Source organism: Salvelinus namaycush, chromosome 27 (assembly GCF_016432855.1).
Source record: "Salvelinus namaycush isolate Seneca chromosome 27, SaNama_1.0, whole genome shotgun sequence".
NCBI classification, from domain to species: domain Eukaryota; kingdom Metazoa; phylum Chordata; class Actinopteri; order Salmoniformes; family Salmonidae; genus Salvelinus; species Salvelinus namaycush.
Window position 1 is genome coordinate 31,305,076 of NC_052333.1, and position 15,681 is coordinate 31,320,756.

At 45.5% G+C, this 15,681-nt stretch overlaps 1 protein-coding gene across 11 annotated transcripts in view; it reads left to right on the forward strand.

Moving 5' to 3' along the window:
• Positions 1-14,404, forward strand: part of LOC120022494 (chromodomain-helicase-DNA-binding protein 4-like) — a 30,226-nt gene extending 15,822 nt beyond the window's left edge. For 2 of the 11 annotated variants that reach the window (XM_038966421.1, XM_038966427.1), the window contains exons 21-41: positions 156-273; positions 2,804-2,928; positions 3,230-3,322; positions 3,551-3,704; positions 4,107-4,282; positions 4,518-4,707; positions 5,604-5,693; positions 5,822-5,922; positions 6,130-6,263; positions 6,370-6,514; positions 6,617-6,788; positions 7,000-7,059; positions 7,297-7,403; positions 7,637-7,865; positions 7,996-8,058; positions 8,213-8,368; positions 8,597-8,705; positions 9,011-9,143; positions 9,351-9,546; positions 13,860-14,029; positions 14,123-14,404. In XM_038966421.1, coding sequence (XP_038822349.1) covers positions 156-273; positions 2,804-2,928; positions 3,230-3,322; positions 3,551-3,704; positions 4,107-4,282; positions 4,518-4,707; positions 5,604-5,693; positions 5,822-5,922; positions 6,130-6,263; positions 6,370-6,514; positions 6,617-6,788; positions 7,000-7,059; positions 7,297-7,403; positions 7,637-7,865; positions 7,996-8,058; positions 8,213-8,368; positions 8,597-8,705; positions 9,011-9,143; positions 9,351-9,546; positions 13,860-14,029; positions 14,123-14,137 — 2,736 coding nt within the window. In that variant the 3' untranslated portion in view covers positions 14,138-14,404. The remainder of the gene's footprint in view (positions 1-155; positions 274-2,803; positions 2,929-3,229; positions 3,323-3,550; positions 3,705-4,106; positions 4,283-4,517; positions 4,708-5,603; positions 5,694-5,821; positions 5,923-6,129; positions 6,264-6,369; positions 6,515-6,616; positions 6,789-6,999; positions 7,060-7,296; positions 7,404-7,636; positions 7,866-7,995; positions 8,059-8,212; positions 8,369-8,596; positions 8,706-9,010; positions 9,144-9,350; positions 9,547-13,859; positions 14,030-14,122) is intronic. The other 9 variants (XM_038966430.1, XM_038966431.1, XM_038966424.1 and 6 more) reach the window with 8 other exon arrangements.
• Positions 14,405-15,681: the final 1,277 nt, after the last annotated feature.

Genomic DNA, 15,681 nt, shown 5'->3' on the forward strand with positions numbered 1-15,681 from the left:
ATCCAAACATTTCAAAGGTCTTGGATACGAAAAGCACACACCTCACATGGGCACTGCTTACTCATGTAGATTGTGTTATAGATTGAAGATTGTTTTTCCTCTTGTGCATGAGCTTTATTTGTTTACTCCCCGCCCATTCACTCCCTCTGTCGTAGATGACCAAGATGCTTGACCTGCTGGAGGACTTCCTGGAGAACGAGGGCTACAAGTACGAGCGTATCGACGGCAGCATCACCGGGGGCATGAGACAGGAGGCCATCGACAGATTCAATGGTGAGGCTCACCCCACACTGACTTCCTCATTCACTCTCTAACTAGATCACTGTGTATACTGCAATTTCAGAATGACTATTATATAGTTGTAGTCTTCTAAATTAGGTGTATATATCCTATCATTGTTTAATTTCAAGAGGGATTTATATACAGTATCAGTCAAAATGTGGACAACGGGTTACGGGTTTTTCTTTAGTTTGAATATTTTCTACATTGTAGAATAATAGTGAACACATCAAAATTATGAAATGATGCATTTGGAATCTTGTAGAAACCAAGAAAGTGTTAAACAAATCAAAATATGTTATTTTAGATTATTCAAAGTAGCCAACCTTTTTCCTTGATGACAGCTTTGCACACTCAACCAGCTTTCATGAGGTAGTCACCTGGAATGCTTTTCTTGAAGGAGTTCCCACATATGCTGAGCACTTGTTGGCTGTTTTTCCTTCACTCTGCAGTCCAACTCATCCCAAATCATCTCATTTGGGTTGAGGTCGGGTGGGGCCAGGTCATCTGATGCAGCACTCCATCACTCTACTTGGTCATATAGCCCTTACACAACCTGGAGGTGTTTTGGGTCATTGTCCTGTTGACAAACAAATGATAGTCCCACTAAGCGTAAACCAGATGGGATGGTGTATCGCTGCAGAATGCTGTAGTAGCCATGCTGGTTAAGTGTGCCTTGAATTCTAAATAAATCAGTGTCACCAGCAAAGCACCATTACACCACCACCTCCATGCTTCACGGTGGGAACCACAGATGCAGAGGTCATCCGTTCACCTACTCTGCATCTCACAAAGACACGGCGGTTGGAACCAAAAATCTCAAATTTGGACTCATCAGACCAAAGGACAGATTTCCACCAGTCTAATGTCCATTGCTTGTGTTTCTTGGCCTAAGCAAGTCTCTTATTATTGGTGTCCTTTAGTAGTGGTTTCTTTGCAGCAATTTGACCATGAAGTCCTGATTCACTCAGTCTCTGAACAGTTGATGTTGAGATGTCTGTTACTTGAACTCTGTGAAGCATTTATTTGTGCTGCAGTTTCTGAGGCTCGTAACTCGAATGAACTTATTCTCTGCAGCAGAGGTAACTCTGGTTCTTCCATTCCTGTGGCGGTCCTCATGAGAGCCAGTTTCATCGTTGCGCTTGATGGTTTTTGCAACTGCACTTGAAGAAACTTTCAAAGTTCCTGAAATGTTTCGGATAGATTGACCTTCCTGTCTTAAAGTAATGATGGACTGTTGATTCTCTTTGCTTATTTGAGCAGTTCTTGCCATAATATGGACTTGGTCTTTTACCAAATAGAGCTATCTTCTGTATATCACCCCTACCTTGTCACAACACAACTGATCGGCTCAAATGCATTAAGAAGGAAAGAAATCCCACAAACCTGTTCATTGAAATGCATTCCAGGTGACTGCGTCATGAATCCGGTTGAGAGTATGCCAAGAGTATAAAATATATTTTGATTTGTTTAACACTTTTGTTGTTTACATGATTCCATATGTGTTATTTCGTCGTTTTGATATCTTCACTATTATTCTACAATCTAGAAAATAGTCAAAATAAAGAAGAACCCTTGAATGAGTAGGTGTGTCCAAACTTTTGACTGATACTGTTTATTTGAAATGTTTATTTTTTATTTTTATCAAATGAAATGCCATTTATGGTGGAACATTTGAATGAACGAGTCTGTAGGACTATTAGGCTACTCCTATTCTTATAGTAAGCTATTTTACATTCATCAGCCTTATGTTTTCTGGAGCTCCTGATAGTTCTTTATTTCAATTGTGCGGGAATAGACAACCTAGATGGCGAAATCTTCCTCTGTCTGATATCAACGCACGATTATCTAAAGCACTCTTTTATTCTTGTGGGGTTTTCGTTGAAATCGAGCTTGTTTTAGCACGCAGGTGCGTGCAATCTCAAGTTAATTTTGTTTTAAGAATACCAGCGATAAAACAGGGCTCCAAAGAAGTTCTGAGTCTTTGTTGCAATAATTTTGGGGGGAATTTGTTATCCTCCCTGACTGTCTAGCTTTGGTTAGTTCTCAAACATGATATTAATACGAAATTATATAGGTCCTTTTATCTTTTTTACACAGTTTATATCAGGTTTTAGTTGTTTTTAGAGATGGAATTCTCAGTAGGTGGAAACGGCGCCACTAGCCGCCCCGCAACCCGCTATTGTTGGCGAGCTGAGGAGTGTCATACTTTATATTGCAGAACATATTGTGCTCTTCTATCGCGCGTGCAATGATGTCAGAGGAGAGGTTGTTTACTTCTACACACGTTTTTCCATCCCAAAAGTTTTTATTTTTTATGGTTTTTTTTGTTGCTTTTTGGGATTTAGGCGGGCCAGGGGGAAAAACGGAATAATCCCTGGAAAGTGAATGATTATAGAGAGAAAGCAAGTGATTGATGTAAATATAGATTGTTATTGATGTAGAAAGTGATTGATATATATATATATATATATATATACGTATAGTGATTTGGTCTGAGTGGTTGATCTGTTTTGTTCCTTAGCTCCTGGAGCGCTGCAGTTTGCCTTCCTGCTGTCGACGAGAGCTGGAGGTCTGGGTATCAACCTGGCCACCGCCGACACAGTCATCATCTACGACTCCGACTGGAACCCTCACAACGACATCCAGGTAACACACTTGGAACCATCACACACAGACCCAATCCCAAATCAAGCCCAATGATCTTCGAGAATTTGATTAGTAGAAGTACTATGGTGAACCTTCCACCTAGCCTGTCAGAGGGCAAGGTGGAGCTATTACCATATTGCTTACACCTGTCGAATCCAATCAGATCTCCACAAGTGCTAATGGGTCAATTTATGATTGGACCATTCACCATCTCCTTGTTCTCTATTATATCAACTTTTATTAAGGTGGTTGCAAGGATGAAAGGGTCATACTGTTTGTCTCTGCGTCTTCCTCTACTCAGGCGTTCAGCAGAGCTCACCGTATCGGACAGAACAAGAAGGTGATGATCTACCGCTTCGTCACAAAGGCCTCTGTGGAGGAGAGGATCACTCAGGTAAAGAGGCTGTCCCCTCTCCTGCAACATCACAATGACCTCTTCACAACGCAACACAGCAGTCTATATCATAGAATTGCTACCTTGTTGTTGGATCCAATGAATGTCGTGTGTGTGGAAGCGGGCCTCGTCTGTCGTCAACGCTACTCATTTCATTTCCTTGGCCTATACGGGCAGGAAGAAAGTCAATGCAGACATTGAAATGTCCCACGTTCCCTCCCTCTCCAGGTTGCCAAGAAGAAGATGATGTTGACCCACCTGGTGGTGCGTCCTGGTCTGGGCTCCAAGACGGGTTCCATGTCCAAACAGGAGCTGGACGACATCCTCAAGTTTGGCACGGAGGAGCTGTTCAAGGACGAGCTTGGAAAGGGGGACAAAGAAGGTAAAAAGAACTAAACATCTCCTGCTGTTGTAAACATGGATGGGTGGAAGGATGGAGTGGATAGTTGTTCATCTGTCAAATCACTTTTCAGTTGTCTTGAACGGGAGCAATGAAATGTTGTCTTATTGTATATTTTTTATTTTATTTTTTTACCTGCCCACAGCAGGTTACTGGAAGCGTGTTGCAGGTGAACAGAAAACAAGCAAATGCCAGCAGATACGAACAGTCAAATAAGATGATAGTTTGTTGGTTATTACTTATTTGTGCTTATTAGGTGAAATTATCAACATTTTGTGTAAACCGATGTGAAGATGTCTAGAACAGATTAAGTTCAAGATAAGGTCATGACAATGTTTACAACACATTCATTATAACGTTCTGATCATGTTTAATGTCCCCCAGGTGAGAACAAGGAGGAGGACAGCCAGGTGATCCACTATGATGACATGGCGGTGGACAGACTGCTGGACAGGAACCAGGAGTCCGAAACCCCGGAGGAAACGGAGATCGGGAGCATGAACGAGTACCTCGGTTCCTTCAAGGTGGCCCAGTACGTGGTCAAGGACGAGGAGGAGGCGGTAAGTTGTGTTGGTTTTGGGTCAAACGCGCCATTTAGCAGACACTTTGGCCCAAAGTGACGTTTTTCATTTTTAGAAGGTCGACTCCCAAGTGGCCTCGTTGTAGCCCAGACGTTGTGAGTGTGTGTAACTGACGTGTCTCATTTGACACTGGCACACTTGATCATTGACTCTCCTTTCGCACCTCTCTCTCTCTCTCCTTTCCCTCCCTCCCTCGCTCTCGGCCCCCCCTCAGGAGGAGGAAGTACAGAGGGAGATCATCAAGCAGGAGGAGAGTGTCGACCCAGACTACTGGGAGAAGCTGCTCAGGCACCACTATGAGCAGCAGCAGGAGGACCTGGCCCGCAACCTGGGCAAGGGCAAGCGCATCCGCAAGCAGGTCAACTACAACGACGGCTCCCAGGAGGACCGAGGTAGTAGACGAGGTAACAACAACAAGCGCCAACGCCATTATTTACTTACGTGTGTGTGTGAGAGAGAGTGTGGTGGGTGTGAGTTTCACCGGGGAAGTCTTAGTAACTGAGTGGTGTCAGGTGTTTGTGCTGGTTTGATTACTCCTCACCTCCTGCACGAGGCATGCCTCTTCAGTTGTGGTGGCAATTGGAATTTTCCTCCCATTTGCATTACCTCTTTAGAAAGGCTCTGTGTCAGTCCTCAGTCCTTAGTGAACTTCTATTCCCAGCAACAATCCAAACTCTTCAGAATTACATTAATGTGAGTGGATATCTGTTCCAAGTCCTAGTTAGTTTTACGTCGGAATGGCAGCTTTCCTTGTTAACTTTTGACGCCTGAATACAATGCATTGCAATGGCGTGAACTACACTACCCACAATGCACTGCACGGCCACCATGATCTCAGGCCCCTCACCAAGAGGATGAAAATGCCAGCACCCGCCCCCGCAAAATGTGGCCCTCTTTAATCCTAGTACCCTAAGAGATTTGAAGAATGAGTTGGCGTGTGTGACTGAATTGCGGTTGTTTGTGTTTTGTACCCCTTCCCTGTTTTGAGTCGGGAAACAGTGCATCTCTTCTCGGCTCCTAACTGTCCACATACTAGCTTAAACAATATCCCACATGTGGTTTGAGTCAGCTACTCACACTCGGGCACTGCTTGTGGGCAAGTTGACACCTCACCCCCATATCTGTGACGTTGGTTTCCTTCTAGCGCTCTGTGCTTGGTCTGGTTGTCAACCTTTTACTCGAAGTCCACTTCCTTGTAGAATCTTCTTCCCCCCTCCTTTTAAATGTTCATCTTTTAATAAGTTCAAAGAAGTTTCTGGACTGTGTACTGAAATTGCGCCCCGTGTCTTCTGTCTCCAAGCAGATTGGCAGGATGACCAATCGGACAACAACTCGGACTACTCTGTGGCCTCCGAGGAGGGCGACGAGGACTTTGATGAGCGGGCAGAAGGTAAGCGAAAGTGTGTGTGTGGACAGATGGTGTCTCTGTCGGTGGTGTTTACAAGAGTGGGATGGTGTGTGTTTAGTATGTGGTTTGTGAAGCTTAAGAGAATAACTTTTCATGTTTTCCTTTTTCTGGCGGTGCAGCCAACTCTCGCAGACCCAACAGGAAAGGCATGCGGGGCGACAGGGACAAGCCGCTGCCCCCCCTGCTGGCCAGAGTGGGAGGCAACATTGAGGTCAGCTTTCAATGTCCATCGATCACTGCACTCTGAACCAATGCCCTGCATGATCCTGAATGTGTTTTGCAATTTAGCTTATCTACAGATGGGCCAACCCACCACTTGTCTCTTGGCATTCAATTGGCTTGTATAGTTATAGAGGTCGGGGGTCAATGTGTGGACTACCTGTTAACTCAACGCTAACCCTGCCTCTCTGGTGTTCAGGTGTTGGGCTTCAACGTTCGCCAGAGGAAGGCCTTCCTGAATGCAGTGATGCGTTATGGGATGCCTCCTCAGGACGCCTTCACCACCCAGTGGCTGGTCAGAGACCTGCGTGGGAAATCTGAGAAAGAGTTCAAGTGAGTAACTAACATGTTATAGTGTAAATCAAAATAGTAATGCCTTGATATTGGTTGAATTTGTCCTCTATATTTTGTTTTACATCGGATCCTCTCTCCCTCACAGGGCGTACGTCTCCCTTTTCATGAGGCACCTGTGCGAGCCCGGCGCCGACGGAGCCGAGACCTTTGCCGACGGCGTCCCCCGCGAAGGGTTGTCGCGGCAACACGTACTCACCCGCATCGGTGTGATGTCGCTGATCCGCAAGAAGGTAGAGCCCAGTTCCTGGTTTGGGATAGTTGGGAGGAATTCAACTCAACCGTCATACGCTGAAGTGAGAGTGTAGCGCGTCCCTGACCGTGTTTTCCACCAGGTCCAGGAGTTCGAGCACGTCAACGGCCAGTGGTCCATGCCCTGGATGATGGAGCTGGAGGAGAGTAAAAAGGCTGCGGCCGCTGCTGCTGCTGGAGCCCGCCCCGACTCCCCAGGGAAGACCCCCTCCACGGGCACGCCTGCAGACACGCAGCCCAACACGCCCGCCACAGGTACAGACTGCTACGCCCTCTTCCACAACCCTCTCCCTGGTCCTTGCTCTTCCTGCGTTTCCTACGGCTAATCCGTCTTTCCCTGCTGTAGTGACCTATGGTCTGTAACCCAAAATCTCTGCAAGTACATCCCGCGTCTTGCAGAGTGTAGACCCTCTCCTGCGATGATGCTTTTAACCCCTGTTCCCCTCTGTGTGCTCGCCCTCTCCAGCCCCCAAAACTCCCTCCACTGGCACACCCGCAGACACGCAACCCAACACGCCTGCCCCAGGTAAACCAACTCTGCCCCCCCCCCCCCCCCCCCCGTCTTCCTCCACACCATCTCACTGTTCCAGGACTCTTGACATGCAGGGTCAAACAACTGACTCAAGTGCCACTGCTGCTGCTATGCTGGTTACAGTGAAACCACCATAGAATAGGAGGTGCTTGGGTGTGTACAACGTGTAACTGTCAATCAGCGCTTGGAGATGTGGAAGGTGGATTAAGAGCTGATGTCCTGTTGGTTTAGCAGACGATCCTTCGAAGACTGAGGACGCCACGAAGGATGGCGAGAAAGAGGAGAAGAAAGACGGCGAGGTGGAGAAGGAGGAGTCCAGAAAGACGGAAGACCCAGAGGTAAAGAATGATACACTTGATCTACGTTGGTCAAGAGACTAGAATAAGCCAATGGCTGACCAAAGCCAACCAATTTATCATACTTGTACATAGGATATTGATACCACAGTGTATATCATTGTTGTGAAGTTTGAGATGGAGCTCCTTGTCCAGAATGGTTAGTTTTAGTAAGTTTAAAACGTCTGTGCTGTTCTCTGTGCTTTCTGATTCTACGAAATGTTCCTCTCTTTCAGGTCAATGCGATCCCCGATAAAGAGGAGAAGACTCCTTCCCCTGAACCAAAAGAGAAAGATGAAGACGAGCCCATGGAAACAGACAAGCCTGCCAACGGCGAGGCGGAAAAGGAGAAGGACGGCGAGACTGCAGAGAAGAGTGCTCAGGGAGAAGAGGAGACCAAGTCTCCAGCAGCAGAGGCCAAGATGGACGTGTCCGAGGTCAAATCGGAAGACTCCGAGGCCAAAGGTGATGTCGTAATAGAATATGGTTCAGCACTATTTTTTCATGGTACCATTTCTATTGAATTCTGTTACACTCGTTTTGATGTTTGCTAATGTTCTCCCCCTTTTTCCTCTCCATCCCTCTGGATTTGCAGCAGAAGAGAAGAAAGAGAAGACGGAGAAGATGGATACCACTCCTGCCTCAGAGGAAAAGAAAGGTAGCTCCTCTCACCATCATTCTCTCTCATTTTGCACTCGTCAATCAACAAACTGCAGTCAGGACATACTTCAGGTCCCGTGCCTTGTCGGTCCACGTTTCTGCTTCACTCCGTTCTCTCACTCACCCCATTTTCAACCTCGTTCTGTCTGCAGAGCAAAAGGAGGAGAAGGATGGCGCGAAGGCGGAGGAGCTGGCCAAGCTGCAGAACGGGGACAGTGTGAAGGAGGTGGTGGCGGCCGGAGTCAGTGAGGAGAAGAAGAAAGCCAAGACGAGATTCATGTTCAACATCGCCGACGGAGGATTCACAGGTAAGAGAACTGGAGTGGCAAGAGGGAAAGCATACCGCGTGCGCGCACACACACACACACACACACACACACACACACACAGATCTCCACACGTTCTCAACTGATTTTTGGTTGGTTTCATATATGGTTAAGCGCTACTCTTGGACTAAATAGCATTTTCAATGGTCTCAATTTCAACAAATCTCAATTGTTACTTCAGGGAATCACTCTTTTTCTCCCCCCCTACAGAGCTACACTCCTTGTGGCAGAACGAGGAGAGGGCTGCCACCGTCACCAAGAAGACCAACGAGATCTGGCACCGTCGCCATGACTACTGGCTTCTGGCTGGCATCATACAGTATCTTTTTATACCACTGTTGACAAACTATGCTGCCCACCGTGGCTCTTTGCAAAACAAACATCAGTGATTTACGGTCAAATTTTTCTCTTCAAAATGTAACCGGTGCAACACTCATTGTAAAATTGCCTCCACGGTGGACTGCCTGTAGCAGGAAAAAGTACAATCTCAACAGAACTAATAACTATGGCCAGCTTCAAGTATTGGTTAATGGTCACATACATAATATTAGGCCAATATTGGGTCATACCGCAAACAGTGGGGCCAGTCTGTTTTGTTTTTCCCTTGACTCTGGCGCCCCCTAGACACGGCTACGCGCGTTGGCAGGACATTCAGAACGACGTGAAGTACGCCATCCTCAACGAGCCCTTCAAGGCTGAGATGAACCGAGGCAACTTCCTGGAGATAAAAAACAAGTTTCTGGCCAGGAGGTTCAAGGTATAAAGGCCTTTATTAACCATGATCATTTATAAGCCACCTCTTCTTATACCCCCACCCCCCCAGGCCTGTTTGTCAGCCGTTCTCATTTTCACTCTTCTCGCGTAAAGGTTTGTCGTGCTCCATGTACACGCTGTGCATTTTGCATTGCTGTATTCTCATCCACCCCTCTGCTTCCCCATCTCCTCTCGTCCCTCCTCCCCCTAGCTGCTGGAGCAGGCCCTGGTGATCGAGGAGCAGCTGCGCCGGGCGGCCTACCTCAACATGTCGGAGGACCCTTCCCACCCCTCCATGGCCCTCAACACGCGCTTCAGCGAGGTGGAGTGTCTGGCCGAGTCCCACCAACACCTCAGCAAGGAGTCCATGTCGGGGAACAAGCCTGCCAACGCCGTTCTGCACAAAGGTAAGCTAGCCAGCTGGCACTCGCCTAGTACGCCCGGGTCGAGGTCATTAGGGCACACTGTAGAAAAATGTTTGGCAACGGAAAATGTAAATGGTTCCTATGGGACCTCCCCATTTTAACTTTGTGTCTGACCGTTTTGTACCTACTGAACGTGACCCTGTGCAAAGGAATAGGAAGAATAGTGTCTCTGCTGACAAACAGAGCGTAATACATTTATCAACCTAAAGTACCTTGAGGCTTAGTTGAAGATTTGTAAAGTTAATAATAGATGTATTTTATACAGCGCTTTTCATTCCAAGTCAGAAAGGAAGTATCTTAACAGGAGGGAGCATAATGGTGTAGAGCCAGGCAGGGAGGTAGAGATATCATTCATCGGGCACCTCGTCGTCTTCCATAGTCACAGTTCCTCCTCCGTAGATTTTATTATTTCACCTTTATTTAACCAGGTAGGCCAGTTGAGAACAAGTTCTCATTTACAACTGCGACCTGGCCAAGATAAAGCAAAGCAGTGCGACACAAACAACAACACAGAGTTACACATGGAATAAACAAGCATACAGTCAATAACACAATAGAAGAAAAAATAAGTCTATATACAGTGTGTGCAAATGGCGTGAGGAGGTAAGGCAATAAATAGGCTATAGTAGCGAAGTAATTACAATTTAGCAAATTAACACTGGAGTGATAGATGAGATCCAGATACGCTGGATCGTCCACTACTGAAGTGTAGCACCCACCTGGGTGACTCTTCGGTGACTGTAAAAGCACCAGTAAGACCCTCACACCTCAGCAGTGGTCCATAAAAGCCCCCCACAAAGCGAGCTTCTGCATCCGCACACCGCTGTCCACTTACCTCTAGGAAATGGGGCAGGAGGCAAAAAGCCAATGCTGTTGATCTGGTGTTGCTGAGTCATTCAGATCATACTACAAGCTAGCTAGCTAGTTAGTTAGCCAAGCCAAATATAAACTGACATGCCATAATCAGTCCTGCATTTCCGCGGGTCACCACCAGATATTACAGTTCATCTATTAACATTCTACATTCTATAAACCTCTACAGTCCTGATCGGCACAGCAGAAGATGATGCGTCCAAGCTTTGAAACCACGGCCCTTTATGTGTATATATACAGTACCAGTCAAAAGTTTGGACACACCTACTCATTCAAGAGTTTTTCTGAATTTTTCTATTTAGAATAATAGTGAAGACATCAAAACTACAAAATAGCACACATGGAATCATGTAGTAACCAAAAATGTGTTAAACAAATCGAAATATATTTTTGATTCTTCAAAGTAGCCACCCTTTGCCTTGATGACCGCTTTGCACACTCTTGGCATTCTCTCAACCAACTTCACCTGGAATGTTTTTCCAACAGTCTTGAAGGAGTTCCCATATGCTGAGCACTTGTTGGCTGCTTTTCCTTCACTCTGTGGTCCAACTCATCCCAAACCATCCCATTTGGGTTGAGGTCGGGTGGGGCCAGGTCATCTGATGCAGCACTCCATCACTCTACTTGGTCATATAGCCCTTACACAACCTGGAGGTGTTTTGGGTCATTGTCCTGTTGACAAACAAATGATAGTCCCACTAAGCGCAAACCAGATGGGATAGCGTATCGCTGCAGAATGCTGTAGTAGCCATGCTGGTTAAGTGTGCCTTGAATTCTAAATAAATCAGTGTCACCAGCAAAGCACCATTACACCACCTCCATGCTTCACGGTGGGAACCACACATGCAGAGGTCATCCGTTCACCTACTCTGCATCTCACAAAGACACGGCGGTTGGAACCAAAAATCTCAAATTTGGACTCATCAGACCAAAGGACAGATTTCCACCAGTCTAATGTCCATTGCTTGTGTTTCTTGGCCCAAGCAAGTCTCTTATTATTGGTGTCCTTTAGTAGCGGTTTCTTTGCAGCAATTTAACCATGAAGTCCTGATTCACTCAGTCTCTGAACAGTTGATGTTGAGATGTCTGTTACTTGAACTCTGAAGCATTTATTAGGGCTGCAGTTTCTGAGGCTCGTAACTCCTAATGAACTTATCCTCTGCAGCAGAGGTAACTCTGGGTCTTCCATTCCTGTGGCGGTCCTCCTGAGAGCCAGTTTCATCATAGCGCTTGATGGTTTTTGCAACTGCACTTGAAGAAACTTTCAAAGTTCTAAATGTTCTGGATTGACTGACCTTCATGTCTTAAAGTAATGATGGACTGCCGTTTCTCTTTTGTTATTTGAGCTGTTCTTGCCATTATATGGACTTGGTATTTTACCAAATAGGGCTGTCTTCTGTATACCCACCCTACCTTGTTACAACACAACTGATTGGCTCAAGTGCATTAAGAAGGAAAGAAATTCCACAAATGTACTTTTAAGAAGGCACACCTGTTAATTGAAATGCATTCCTGGTGACGAAGCTGGTTGAGAGAACGCTAAGAGTGTGCAAAACTGTCAAGGCAACGGGTGGCTACTTTGAGGAATATAGAATATAGTTAGTTTTTAAACTTTTTTTGGTTACTACATGATTCCGTATGTGTTATTTCCTAATTTTACGCCTTTATTCTACAATGTAGAACATTTTATTTTTTAAATAAAGAAAAACCTTTGAATAAGTAGGTCTCCAAACTTTTGACTGGTATTATATATGTGTGTGCATTCATAAAGTAATCAGACCCCTTGACCTTTTCCACATTTTTGTTACGTTATAGCCTTATTCTAAAATGTAGTAAATGAATCCCCCCCTCTCAATCTACACACAATACTGCATAATCACACAGCAAAAACAGGTTTTTAGAAATTTCTGCAAATGTATAAATAAATAAAAATCACATTTACATAAGTATTCAGACTCTTTACTCAGTACTTTGTAGAAACACCTTTGGCAGCGTTTACAGCCTCGAGTCTTCTTGGGTATGACGCTACAAGCTTGGTACACCTGTATTTGGGGAGTTTCTCACATTCTTCTCTGCAGATCCTCTCTCAAGCTCTGTCAGGTTGGATGGGGAGCGTCACTGCACGGCTATTTTCAGGTCTCTCCAGTGATGTTCGATCGGGTTCAAGTCCGGGCTCTGGCTGGGCCACTCAAGGACATTTAGAGACTTGTCCCGAAGCCAATCCTGCCTTGTCTTGCCTGCGTTCTTAGTGTCGTTGTCCAGGTGGGAGGTAAACCTTTGCACTAATCTGAGGTCCTGAGCGCTCTGGAGAAGGTTTTCATCAAGGATTTCTCTGTACTTTTCTCTGTTCATCTTTCCCTCGATCCTGACCAAGTCTCCCAGTCCCTGCTGCTGAAAAACATCCCCACAGCATGATGATGCTGCCACCACCATGCTTCATTGTAGGGATGGTGCCAGGTTACTTCCAGATGTGACGCTTGGCATTCAGGCCAAAGAGTTCAATCTTGGTTTCATCAGACCAGAGAATCTTGTTTCTCATGGTCTGAGAGTCCTTTAGGTGCCTTTTGGCAAACTCCAAGCAGGCTGTCATGTGCCTTTTACTGAAGATTGGCTTCCGTCTGGCCACTCTACCATAAAGGCCTGATTGGTGGAGTGCTGCAGAGATGGTTGTCCTTCTGGAAGATTCTCCCATTTCCACAGAGGAACCCTGGAGCCATGTCCGAGTGACCGTTGGGTTCTTGGTCACCTCCCTGACCAAGGCTCTTCTCCCCCGATTGCTCAGTTTGGCCAGGCGACCAGCTCTATGAAGAGTCTTGGTGGTTCCAAACTTCTTCCATTTAAGAATGATGGAGGCCACTGTTTTCTTGGGGACCTTCAATACTGCATACATTTTTGTTGTTGGTACCCTTCCCCAGATCTGTGCCTCGACACAATCCTGTCGCGGATCTCTACGGACAATTCCTTCGACCTCATGGCTTTGTTTTTAATCTGACCTGCACTGTCAACTGTTGGACCTTAAATAGACAGGTGTTGCCTTTCCAAATCATGTCCAGTCAATTTAATTTACCACAGTTGGACTACAAGTTGTAGAAACATCAAGGATGATCAATGGAAACAGGATGCACTTGAGCTCAGTTTTGAGTCTCATAGCAAAGGGTCTGAATACTTATGTAAATAAGGTTTTTGTGTTTTTTTAAAAATATAAATACATTTGGAACAATTTCTACACCTGTCTTTTGCTTTGTCATTATGGGGTATTGTGTGTAGATTGATGAGGAACATTAATCACTTTTAGAACAAGGCTATAATGTAACAGTATTTGGAGAAAGTCAAGGCATCTGAATACTTTCCGAATACACTGTATATACGCATTTGTATGTTGGCAAGCACTTCCAGGTTCTCATTCTCTCTTTCCCTCTCAGTGCTGAAACAGCTGGAGGAGCTGCTCAGTGACATGAAAGCAGACGTGACCCGTCTCCCGGCAACCATCGCCCGGATACCCCCGGTCGCAGTGAGACTCCAGATGTCCGAGAGGAACATCCTCAGCCGCCTGGCCAGCAGAGGCCCCGAACCACAGCCTCAACAACCGCAGGTAGGCACCCACCCCAATGAGGGGTGTGTGAATGTTTTGTGCACAAGTCTTGTCACGTTTTGTAATGTGCTTGTTGCGTTCTTTCTCCTACAGCTGTCACAACAGTAGCCTGGCTTAGCCCCCTTGAACCTCACCACCTCTACATTCCTGATCGGCACAGCAGACGATGATGCGCCCAAGCTTGAAACCACGGCCCTTTATATTATATGGACTTGCAGCGTTCCTACAGGCTGACTCCTGGACACTGTGGAAATAATAGCTATTTTAATTTTTCCTTTTGTTTTGACTTTATTAATATTATTGATATAATGTTATTATGATGGTTTTTTTGGGACCTAAATAAAAATGTAATAAAGGATTTTGTTTGTTTTTCTATCATGTGATTTTCTGTGGGGGGGGGGGTTGGAGGGAATGATTCAATGGTGTATAAGCAAGGCTAATGAAAATAGATCCTGTTCATCTAGTTAAATTGTCTAAGAGGGAGTCATGAGTGACTGAATCATTTTTTAACCTCTTTTTGTTCCAATCAAGACAATTTATTTTGACATTGAAGTAACAGACTGATGAATGTTTTGTTTTTGCAACAAAAAAACTGGGGAGGTGGGGAATAAAATCACCTGCAGGCCGCCAGTTGGGGAACCCTGGCGTAGGCTGTACAAGGCCCTTTATATGATAAAGGAAATGGAGTGAAAGGACTATGCACTGCCCGGACCTTAGTGGTACTGTGGCTGTTAGCTTGGTGGCAACAACGCCAGTGTTGTGTGTTCAATTCCCACTGGACAGTCATTCAATTGTATGCATTCACTGATGTAAATCGCTTTGGGTGAAGTCTCAATGACATGAGATAAGATCAAATTCCTGTGAACCTGGTGGAGGCACACAGTCTATTCAAAATGTCTTGTGTTGCACAGACATTGTTCTTTATACGTTATTTAAAAAACCAATACGCACAACTGCGAAGAACACGACCTGGAACGAGACCATGGGTGCGTTTGTAAATTCATTCTGGAGTGTCAGAGTGGCATCTGGGTGTTTGTAAATTCATCAGTTATTCTGTGCTCTGGCACACTCAGGGCGCGTTCGTAAACTCTGGCTATGTACTCTGATAGCCAGAGCACTCTTCTGAGTGTGCCAGAGCGCAGAATAACTGATGAATTTACAAACGCTCAACACCCGTTGAATATGGCCGGTAAACATCGGCAAAATTGTTTTTATTGTTTTTAGCAGCCCAGTTACAGTCACCAATGCTCTGGATAATTTGTAAACAGCCTAACCAGCTCTGCTATGGTGAGTAAAATGGTCAGAGTGAGGTGTTTTTTCACGTCTGGAAGTAGCTGACCAAAGTTAACGTGGGTGCTGGACTGCCATGAGGTCAGAACGCTCAGATCAACCCTGCTCCTTGGCCAGAGCGTCCAGCGTGCGCTCTAAACGCTATGAAATTATGAAGGCTTACAAATGCCCAGAGTGCACTCTGGCACTCCAGAGTGAATTTATGAACGCTCATCAAGTAGATTTTGGTCTCAAAACTAAGTCTTAAACACATGCTTAGTACTGTTAAAAAGGTAAACACTGGGATTCAGATAAAGGTGTCAGAAACAATGTGATTACTACAGAGCCCAAGATGCAGCAGACCAACAAACAAAATACATTTA